Source organism: Cydia strobilella, chromosome 5, assembly GCF_947568885.1.
Source record: "Cydia strobilella chromosome 5, ilCydStro3.1, whole genome shotgun sequence".
Classification (NCBI taxonomy): Eukaryota; Metazoa; Arthropoda; class Insecta; order Lepidoptera; family Tortricidae; genus Cydia; species Cydia strobilella.
The window spans coordinates 7,580,921-7,592,943 of NC_086045.1; the positions used below are offsets into that span (position 1 = coordinate 7,580,921).

At 36.9% G+C, this 12,023-nt stretch overlaps 1 protein-coding gene and 1 long non-coding RNA gene across 3 annotated transcripts in view; one reads left to right on the top strand and one right to left on the bottom strand.

The window, feature by feature from the left end:
- Positions 1-12,023, top strand: part of LOC134741408 (serine/threonine-protein phosphatase rdgC) — a 152,668-nt gene that overhangs the window by 115,533 nt on the left and 25,112 nt on the right. For both annotated transcript variants that reach the window (XM_063674178.1, XM_063674179.1), the window contains exons 9-10: positions 275-424; positions 3,247-3,327. In XM_063674178.1, coding sequence (XP_063530248.1) covers positions 275-424; positions 3,247-3,327 — 231 coding nt within the window. The remainder of the gene's footprint in view (positions 1-274; positions 425-3,246; positions 3,328-12,023) is intronic.
- The window catches only part of LOC134741418 (uncharacterized), a 233,174-nt gene that overhangs the window by 96,318 nt on the left and 124,833 nt on the right, over positions 1-12,023 (bottom strand). The gene's annotated exons all lie outside the window — the stretch shown is intronic.

Sequence of the window (12,023 nt, forward strand, 5' to 3'; positions counted from 1 at the left end):
GTTTGCCATACACATTTATAATTTTATAATTTTAATTTTAACTCATGTGTCATGTACTTATTAAAGTCAATCGTTGCAGTGACCATGTACTTTTATCTTAGGCGATGTCGCTTGGATCGAATTAAGCTAAGGGCCATAGTCACGCGATATACTGTTTCCAAAAAGAAAGGGAAAAGGCAGCTCTATCTATTGGATCGCCTTAGACAAAAGTGCAGGCTGAACCATACAATGGTGCAAGAATTTCCCTTACTACAACTGATTATATCATACGCAGCACAACGCTGAGCGCCTACTGAAGCTGATAGAGGGCGTGTACCGCTGGCTGCCGCTAGGCACCATCATCAACAACCGCGTGTTCGTGGTGCATGGCGGTATTTCTGACACCACTGACCTGGACATGATCCGCAGCTTGGAGAGAGACAAAGTACGTATTCTAGAGAGGAACAGTTCGAAGACGACGAACTCCTTCCTGGTGGGTATAGGATGACAAAAGCACATTAGTTATCTAAAAACTGAGTACGATAGACCAAGGCTAAGATTAATAATATAGCATAGTACATTTTAAATGCGTATACGAAGAAGTCGTTCAGCATTATTAAAATAACGTATTATGATTTCCGGACGATAATTTTGCGTGATAACGTCATAAGAAATCATTGATGAAAATTTGCACTTTTGTTTATGAATTGAATTGAATTATTATCACTGAATTATCATTATTTTTAACCGACTCGACTTCAAGATTTCAAAGGAGGAAGTTCTCAATTCGGTTGTATGTTTTTTTTTAATGTTTGTTACTCCACAACTCCGTCATTTCTGGACCGATTTTGAAAATTCTTTTTTTGATTATAAGTATATACATACAGATTGGTCCCGTTTTTGTCAAAAAGCAGTTCTGATGATGGGATCCATGAGGAATCGAGGGAACTCCTCAAATATTAAAGGCATACATATAGTGATTTTTGTATTTTTATCAACAAATCCAGCATTATCATTTTAAAAAGTGACATTTGATGAAGTGGAACTGCTGATGATGATCATAATGGAACTCTTTAATGACGCATAGTTTACGTTTGGCGATTTGTCCTCTTCTTTATGTTTGTTAAGCAACTTAAGTTTTTAAGACATATTTTTGTCAAGCTCGAGTTCTGATGATGAGACCCACGAGGAACCGAGGGAACTCCTCAAATGTGAAAGGCATACATATAGTGATTTTTGTATTTTCATCAACAAATCCAGCATTTACATTTAAAAAAGTGACATTTGATGAAGTGGAACTGCTGATGATGATCAGAATGGAACTCTTCAATGACACATAGTTCACGTTTGGCGATTTGTTTTCTTCCTTATGGACCCAGACCTAAACTTGGACCCGGACTCGGACCCGGACCCGGGTCTGAACATGGACCTTAACTCGGACCCGGACCCGGACCGAACTCTGACCCAAACTTGGACCCGGACAGCCAGACACGGACCCGGACTCGAATCCGGACCCAGACCCGGACCCGGAAATGCTACTAGAAAAGTGGGTTAGGTGGGTGGGTGGGTTTTGAACTGCGATTCTCACAGAACAGAACTGCTATCAGAAAAATAGGTTAGGTTAGGTTAGAGCTGTGACCCTTACAAAAACGAAATGCTACTAGAAAAGTGGGTCGTTTTACCTCCTTTTCTACATAATTAGGCAAAAGATGCTGTCTTATTCATTTCATTGTCTGGAATCTAAGAGTGCACCATCAACAATAAGTGAACTTTCAGCGGCATCCCCCATTGAAGTCGGTTTTCTTTTCTTAAAAATTATGTATACGTAACGTTACCATGGAGATCTGTCCACAACGTGACACTTTTTGTGCATGCTACCGGTGTTCGTCGATTTATAAGACGTTATCAAGTCGTTATCGACTATTTTCGGATCATTTTTAAAATGTTGGAGCCATGGGGGTTTGTGAGGTCGACAGGTTTGAGGGCCTGATTCTGCATTTAACATAGGTAATGCAATATAACTAGTATATTTAGATATGACATAGATCCACCCAATAGACTTTTTTACGTAAAGCCACTAAGCCAAGATATTAGCCTATTCAAATTGATATAATTATATGTCAATAGGGTGGCTTATACATTTGATTGTTTGTATTTCGACGATGCTAATGTTGAATAGGCTTTACTGGATTGTCTCGGTAACGCGTCGTGTATGAAGTGAAGAGGTAAATATGATGGACGAATTGGACGATATTTATGTAGGTATATTAAATTAGGGATTTCTTGCCACTTACAAGCAGTAAGGCTCAGTCTCGCACAGAACACGGCAAGGTTAGATCTATATATCACCAGACCCACACTGAGACCACGTGTCACTTACATTTTTGTGACCTTTAGATGGAGAGCTAGCCCCGGAAAATGCTCAACAGTTTTAAGAGTAACGAAATTAGACAGTTTGCTTTACGTTAGCGTCTTACGTAGGCGCACAACGCGCGAACGCGAAGCGAAGTGGCGAAAATTGATCTCGCCGCATCGCTTCGCGTTCATGAGTTGTTCGCCTACGTAAGACGCTGCCTAAGTACTATCCTTATTACAGTTATTACTACAGCTGCCAGAAGCCCGGATCTAGTAGGTAATAAGAATAGCATAGCAAAATAACTAGGCAGGTTTTGTTGCTTTTGAAAGGCTAGTCTACAACTCTTCATTTGACAGTTAAAATAGCGATGGTAGTTCGTTCAGACTTCTTCTGCTCTCAAGTAGTGCAATGATTCTGGCTAAAAGAGGGTTCAATGTGATACACATATATAAAAGGTTAAGGGCGGTTTTGTGTTTTATACGTGTCTATAAGCTCGTTTTTGGAAGCGCATATAAACCAAATCTAGCGAAATATAGCGCTCGTGTAAGCGCGTAACGCCGAAACGACCGTACTTCACGTGCAGAAAAAAAACGCTAGTCTGTAACCGCCCTAAACCATCATCCGTGTACTGATGCAATAGAAATTTCTAAACGATTCATTCATTCAAACTTTGGGTCAAGTCACATCGTCGGATACGGAACGAGCGACGTGTATAGTTTGTTTTGTTTTCATTAATAAAGATATCTTTCCTTCCGGCTCAAAGCAATTAAACGTCGATATTCGTATCGACGTGTAATTGCTTTGAGGGACTTTGGGTGACCCAATTTTATTAAACTACCCTGGCTGATTTGCCGGGCTCTGAAATTCCGGATAGGTATATTGGAAAGGCTAATATGTCCGTTTTATTGCAGTATGTGTCGCTGCTGCGACCACCGGTCACGGAAAATTGCGCACCAGGCTCCGAGGTCATTGACAAGGTGGAGTGGAAACAGGTTAGTCTTTCGTACACCATCTATTATTCAGCATTCTACTTTTGTGGTATCGATCTGACGAATGCTTACGCTTGCTGTTCAGGTGCTCAGTAAGCTAGATGTAACATACATTCATGTGATGAATTTGTGCATCTATCTACTTAATACGTGGGCCATTCCATCTGATTTCGACAAATTTGAAATAAAAAGTGCGCCGCATGAATTTTGATTAAATTGAAAAAATTTGAGGATAACCTTTATGATACCAGAACTGTCAATTAAGAACTTAAATTAACTTTTTAGTTGACGTCAGCTGTGCTAAAACTTAACTATGACGGTACATGGTCCAAATTTCGTTAGCAAACTTTATCTTCTTTGTCTTCTTTGTCTTGACGACCGGTTGGCCTAGTGGGTAGTGACCCTGCCAGCGAAGCCGATGGTCTTGGGTTCGAATCCCGGTAAGGGCATTTATTTGTGTGATGAACACAGATATTTGTTCCTGAGTCATGGTTTTCTTCTATGTATATAAGTATGTATTTATCTATATAAGTATGTTTACATCGTCGCCTAGTACCCATAGTACAAGCTATGCTTAGTTTGGGACTAGGTCGATCTGTGTAAGATGTCCCCAATATTTATTTATTTATCTTGTTAAATCCAGAACAAAAAGTTTAATTTAAATCTATGTTTTGTAAAGATGTCTGTTTTGAAATAATGACAGTATAGTTCTAAGATAACAAAAAAACTCTGACTTACCGCCCCGAGCATTTCAGATACTTAACTAGGTAACGCTACTGAAGTTATAAATATAAAGTATAATAAGTGTCCAAGTACCTAAAAGATAAATGGATTGAGGTACAAACTTAACTTTGGCATTGTTCCCACATATAAGTTTGCTGTTGTTAGCTGCAAATATAAGTTTGTCACCGAAAAATTTTACGATTTTTTAGCTTTCGGACCTTTCCTTTAACTACTTATGCTAAACGGTATTGCTTCATACCAAATTTTGTGTTCTTTAGGTCAACACGGAGATAGACCAGGTTTAAAAAAAAAAAAATTTAAACTGTTTATTTCAAGAAAGATTACAAAGACTATTTACAGACTTAGCCTAATCTACATTCTAATAGATTGTATGCTAAGTATGGTCTATGGTATAATATGCTATATTTAACAATTATGAGGTTAACTTAAATATTCAGGCAGTGCTTTTTTATCATGATTTTAATTTTATGGGGCTTACCCTCTTCTAAATTATCTATTATATCTCTAGGAAGACTATTTAAGATGTGTGGCAAATAACTCGACCAGACTCTTTGCCCATAATAGTTGTTGCTACTTGGTATATTGAAATATTTTTTATTTAACAGTACTCTAAGGTTAGTTGGCCTGTCATACCTATTCAGACTTTCCAATTTATGTCTATATTCTAATACTATCGCTAGTTTCACTTTATCATACACATTCATTATTCTACAATGTTGGAATAAGTTATCATAATTATGTTTATGTTTATATTTGATTTTTAGTGGTACAATGGATTTTAAGATTCTTAACTGTAAACTATATATTCGCTGTAGGTGACTTTTGTGGGTTCTGCCATAGCTAGATATTCCATAGTTTATCACCGAGTCAGCCATGGCCATGTATATTAGACGGAGTGTATTATATGGCATTTTGTTTTTAAGTATTGTCAGGTTACTGAGTACAGCTCTTAGTCTCTTACATACATGGTCAATGTGCGGACTCCAATTAAATTTATTATCTATTATAAGTCCAAGGTATTTATGCTGTTCTACTAAGTCCAGGGGCTCACAGTCGCAGCTCGAACCTGACCCATGCAAACAAGAGTGTTTGTGTGCTGTAATCTTGGGTATTATGTTGGTTTTGATGTAAGGTGACCTTATATGCAATATTTTAGTTTTTTGGTAATTGATAGTTAATCCTGCATCGTGGGACCATTTGCATAACATATCAAATTCGCGCTGCAACCTGCGTTGTGCCTCTGAGATATCAGTATCAGCTGTTATTAGACAAGTATCATCTGCAAATTGGTATACGGAGGCCTCTCTGAATATGTTGCACATATCGTTGACATAAACTAAGTATTCGGTTGGCCCGAGCACAGAGCCTTGTGCTGTGCCTTGGTAAGACTGCAGCAGCTCACTTTGCTCTCCTGCAATGCTGACCGTATTGTATCTATTTGTGTGATAGTTCTTTATCAAGTTCAGAGCCGGCCCCTGTATACCGCTTTGTTGTAACTTATTATATAATTTATTAAGATTTAAGGTATCAAATGCTTTGCTGAAGTCAATCATTACCGCTAGGACATGTTTTTTCTCATTAAGGTGCATGTTAATCTCATCAGTAAATTGTGCTAGTAATTGGGTAGTGTTTTTCCCCTTTTGGAAACCGAATTGTTTTTCATGTAATATTCCATTGCCCGACAGGAAATCATTTAATGTTTTACCTAGGTGTTTTTCTAGAATTTTGTCAATTACTGGCAATATAGTAATAGGCCTATAATTGTCTGTGTCAGTATAGCTCCCTTTTTTATGTATTGGCCTAATTAATCCTATCTTTAATTTGTCCGGATATACTGAATTACTAATACATTGGTTAGCAAGATGGGTAAGGACAGGTGATATTTCCTTGCTTATGTACTTTACATCTCTAGCCCTAATTCTGTCATAGCCTGCACTCTTTTTTTCATTTAAGTTATTAACAATTTTATACATACCTTTTTCACTTAGTTTTCTAATTTTCAGTGTCAGGTTTGGGGTGTTTTGATAGGTATTTTGGTCGAGCAATGGAATATCACACAAGTTTAGTATATTTTTAACATTATTTTCAAAGTCTTTAGAGAACTTGTTACACAGGGCAGCGGCTTTCATTTTGAATGACTTCAGCAGTACATCATCAACGGCTTTCAGAATTCTTCCTGTCAGACTATTGTATACAGGTACTCTGACCTTATAGGATTTTTAAATTCTAGTTTTTCTGTAAACTCGTATCACATAAAAAGTGGTCCTATAAGAGTTCCTCTTTGTGTGAGTCCGACTCTCACTTGGCCGTTTTTTACAAGCTTTTTATTAAATTGCCATGTACATACATCTATGTAACTACTAGCTGCTGCCCGCGACTTTGTACGCGTGGATTTGTATATTGGTGGTTATTATATTTTATATGAGCATAGAACATTATGCAGCAAAAGATAGCAGTAGGGACAGGGACGGTTAATAATTTGGTAATTATTATACAACGCATGAGATTTGTCTGTCACAATACAACGTATGATGTTTCAAGCCCTTAACTGAAATAAAAAATGTTCTCGTTTTAATACCTCTCAACCCCCTTAGAAGATTTTCAAGTCCACTATTACAAGAAAATTTTTGCTCCCGGTGCAAACTTTCAACCCTTTTTTCACCACTTTAGGGGATTAATACAAACTTTTAAATGAAAACCATTTTAACTCCTTTAGGTAGGGAATAAATTGCTAAAAGCGCTAAAATCACTTTCCTTCTCGTTTTCTATTATTGCGTCTTTTTACGACATTTCAAGTTCACTATTTACAAAAATGTACAGTCAGCGATAAAAACTTGTGCCAAAAATATTTTTTTTGCCAAAAACTTATATTACTTACTTATTAATTTAGAATTATTTAGTAAATCCAAAGATTGATATAACTCCGTAATAGATGTTTACAGTCTAAGCAAAGATAGATATAACTCCGTAATAGATGGATACAGTCTAAGGAAAAAACGTGCCTCGAAAATCAAGAAAATTTGATTCTCGTTCAGAGGGCGCTACTAGTTTTGGCCTACAGTCGTGTAGATGGCGTTGACGGTTTCGTTTGTTATTTAACAATTTTAACGCATATCAGTGAAAGAACATGGGTCAAAATCATAAAAATAATTAATGCAAATAAAAAAAATCATTTATCTATATTTAAATACATTCTATCGTATTCTTATAAATCTTCATTTTTAGTTTTAAAAGTGTGTCGACAGATGGCAGTGAATTTACTGGGGTTACAAAATTTACTATGACAGTACCGCTCTAGTATAAGTTACTCTATGGTCTAAGGAAAAAACGTGCCTCGAAAATCAAGAAAATTTGATTCTCGTTCAGAGGGCGCCACTAGTTTTGGCCCACTGTCGTATAGATGGCGTTGACTGTTTCGTTTGTTATTTAACAATTTTAACGCATATCAGTAAAAGAACATAGGTCAAAATCATAAAAATAATTAATGCATAAAAAAAAATCATTTATCCATATTTAAATACATTTTATCGTATTTTTATAAATCTTAATTTGTAGTTTTAAAGTGTGTCGACAGATGGCAGTGAATTTACTGGGGTTACAAAATTTACTATGACAGTACCGCTCTAGTATAAGTTACTCTATGGTAAATCTAACTATCCACTTAAGTAAAACCAGAACAACTTTTAGAACAACAATAATTAACTCTGCCTTAAGAACATTAAGTACTTTCCGGTGGCTGTTTTGTAACTTAATTACGCTTCAGCAAATTAATAGATTAGACTGAAACTGTTTTCGCACAACAAATTAAGATTTGAAAACTGTGAAATCTAATTTAGAATACAGATTCTACTCATTACATATTATATATAATTATATAGTTTGTCAAGCCATTTCCGTCAGTAGAAAAAAGCGGCAAATTGAAATATTGTAGGCGCGAAGGGTAATCGTCCCATAGAAAATTTGAGTTTCGCGCCTTTTGCTACTGATGAACGTGTTTAACCGGCTATAGCAGATACCGTACTCTTTATTTAGAATTCTTACTCTGTAGTAAGGTATACCAAACGTATTAACACTTTTTGGTATTGTACGAGTATCATTCATTTCAAGCAAAGATAGATATAACTCCGTAATAGATGGATACAGTCTAAGGAAAAAACGTGCCTCGAAAATCAAGAAAATTTGATTCTCGCTCAGAGGGCGCTACTAGTTTTGGCCTACAGTCGTATAGATGGCGTTGACGGTTTCGGTTGTTATTTTACAATTTTAACGCATATCAGTGAAAGAACATGGGTCAAAATCATAAAAATAATTAATGCAAATAAAAAAAATCATTTATCTATATTTAAATACATTCTATCGTATTTTTTAAAATCTTAATTTTTAGTTTTAAAATGTGTCGACAGATGGCAGTGAATTTACTGGGGTTACAAAATTTACTATGACAGTACCGATCTAGCAAAAGTTACTCTATGATTTCAAGTTAGGTGAAACGAGCTTATCTCATTTCTTAGGGTCAAAGCAATTTCAGCAACTGCCACCCTCATCGGCCAGAGAGATTGGACTCCCGCGGCCTTTCGTGATGTGCCGTTACCGGTAACTTTCCAAGAAGGGTCATTTCCCAGTAACTTGTGCAAATGTATTTTAATGTAAAGGTTTTACTTGCAAACAAAAACATTAGCATGTTAATCTATGTTATACTATGACAATTTATTTTATAATGTAGGTCGATAACATAAGAATTTTTTTAAAAGTTACCGGCAATTTTCCCAATATACGTGACGCCTTAAGATTGTGAAACCGTTAGTTTACAATCTAATGTAGGTTAGGTTAGGTTAATTTGTAATCTTCCTATCGTCATTTTATAATTTAACTAGCGGGATTGTAAACTGACGGGTGCTTACAATTTTACGGTGACCAGGCTTCGGAGTATTTTTAGCACAGTAAGACTAAAGTGATCTATGGAGTCGTTGTTAACATTAAAATTAAAGTCATACTCATACTCATTGATTAAGTCCGTCCGGATCGTTTTAAAATATTCTGATTACTTATATGTAATATTGTTTACATATACGTCATCAAATTTTACATTATAAAAATATAATCAATATTATCTATATTGCAGTCTCGTCGCTCCAATATTTTCTTTAAGTACCTAGAGTACATAATACTATATTGTTGCGATATAGAACTATACGTAGTCACTGGCGGCTTTAGAGAATGGATTAATTCCATTCTCTAAAGCCGCCAATTTTTTTTTATCGCGTATATATATATCTGTAAGCAGTACTATAATTTACTCAAGAAAACTAGTTTAATATCCTTAATACTTTTTAATTAAAAATAAATGTACAATAAATCAAAATGCATTCAGTAATAGCCACGTTTCGAAGCCGAAGTCTAAATCACAAAAGAGGCGGTCGCCGGTGTCGCAGCGCTTTTTATACTGGTGGAGGGGCGCCACCACCACCTGGCCGGCCGCGCAGCAGGTAGAATCTTGGGGCGCGCTCAGGGTTGCCAACACGGCCGTTCTGCAATGTGTCAGCCCCTGACACCACCATGATCCATCCAGGGTCCTGTACTCCTGTAATATGCGAAATTACATATAATTAAAATATGTACTTTTTTTACGTTTTTTTTTTTTCTCCCAGTAATTATTTCAACTGGTTTGCACGACATGAGCTTTATATGATAGACTTATATTTTACCAAGTGTTGACCACTTAGCACCAGACAATTTAAATACAGCTATTAAACAGGTTCTGAATAATAATCACTCGCACTTATTAACTCCAAGAGACCGAGTTAGATTATAATCGAACCTGTTCATTCTCATTATAAAGTCATTTGCACTTAACGAGCGAAAAACTTCACTTAAGCGTTCCAAATTCACTTCATAACAAGTCTTCTTTGTCTATGGTGCAGCACATGATAAAAATTAGTTATTAAGAGTCAAAGTCTGATACAAAACATATATGTGCCGTTTTCAACCAAAAGGTTACTTACTGTCGCTTGTCAGTAAGGCGCTATTTCCATATAGCTTCAATTAGAAATTGACAAGCGACAAGCTACAATGTGATACCTTTTGATTGAAAACGTCACATATGAAGTATATATTTATACGAGTAGGTATGTGACAAGGCTTTTAATGTAACATAGTTTTTTTTTTATCTTGCCAACACGAAACAACAATAAAAATAAAGACTTACATTCAATCTGAAGGCCAATCTCCTATTCGAATCCACGGCTTCATGTTTTCCGCCGCGGCTGTGCCCGAATAGCGCTTAGTACTTCTTTCAGAGCCTCGCACATCCGTCACCTCGTATCTGTCATTCCCTAGGACGCACTTGACTTGAAACGGCCCCTTATAAGTTGCCATTAGCTTCCTACTTTGACCATCGTTATTTTTGCTTTGATTTTTCAGCAAAATAAGGTCACCCACCGAATACTTGCACGGTTGAATTCGTGATTCATCAAATCGCTTTTTCTGATATAATGCATCGGCTTTAATATTTTCATCGACCTTTTTCCGCAAGTCAGAAATATCAGTGAATACCCCGTTATCAAGCTCGGATGTCAATAAATTATCGCTAGCTGTTCTTACACGATAACCAAAGAACACTTCACTTGGTACTGCTTTGGTGGTTTTATGTATAGTACTGTTGAGTCCCTGTTGTAATACTTTAACATATTGGTCCCAACAATCGTCATCCGTGTTAGCGCCTAACGTCCTCATAGCGTCTAAAATAGTTTTATTAAAGCGTTCCACTTGACCGTTCCCCCGTGGCATACCCGTAGCAACTGTATGCAGCCGGATGTTTTTACTATGACAATATTGTGTAAACTCACTAGACGTAAACCCTGTCCCCGCATCAGTGATCAAGCGCCTGGGATATCCGAACGTTTTAGACATGAGTTCTAGTTCTTTAATGACGTGAGCAGAGTTTGTTGTTTTTACGCCATAAATGAATACAAACTTGGTGAACGCGTCAACCATCACTAATAAATACTTATTTTTCTGTTTTGTCTCGACAAATGGACCTAAGTGATCCATATGTAATGTATGATACGGTTGAGCATGCTTAGGTAAAGGAAACAGTTCACCTTCCTTTGGCCCGCCTTTGTTTTTGAAATACAAACAATTTATACAGTTTTTGATGTATTTCTTAACTGTATGTCTCACTCGTGGGAACCAATAAAGATGGTTGATGCGTTCGACAGTCTTGTCAACCGAAAAATGGCCCAGGTCGTCATGGGTGTTTCTTAGGATTTGCCAAATGCATTTTTTTGGCACCACCCATTTTCTACCTCGGGACGTTCTTCGGTAAACTTTATTACCTAAAAGCTCATACTTATTAAAAGTGTCCCTATTGTCATCGGCTTGTCCTGACTCGAGTATTTCTTTGATTTTTACTAACTCGGGGTCTTGTAATTGAACAGACAGCATCCAGTCAGCTTCTGTTATTGAAAGAACGACCTCACACTCAGATCTTTCACCAGATGGCACGGGATTTCGACTCAACGCATCTACGTGTTGCATACGTGCACCTTCTCGATGTTGTATCTCAAATGAGTATTCTTGCGTTGATAAAACCCATCGTGCAATCCGAGGAATGATTTCCTTTTTAGTGAGTGCATATCGAACCGTGTTACAATCTGTCACAATTTTGAATGGGGATCCTAGCAGATATAACCTAAATTTTTGTAGCGAAGCAACAATTGCAAGCAACTCTAACTCGAATGAGTGGTAACGTTTTTCGTCTTGTGTGGTCTGTCTACTGTAATAATGGACGGGTTTTTCACCTTCTTCCGTTATTTGTATAAGGATTCCGGCGATACCCTCCCTACTCGCATCAGTATACAGTACGTGATCTTTCGTGGGATCGAAGATTGTCAGTACGTTATTGGAAATTAACTTCTCTTTTAACATCTGAAATGCGCGCTCGTGTGTCTCTTCCC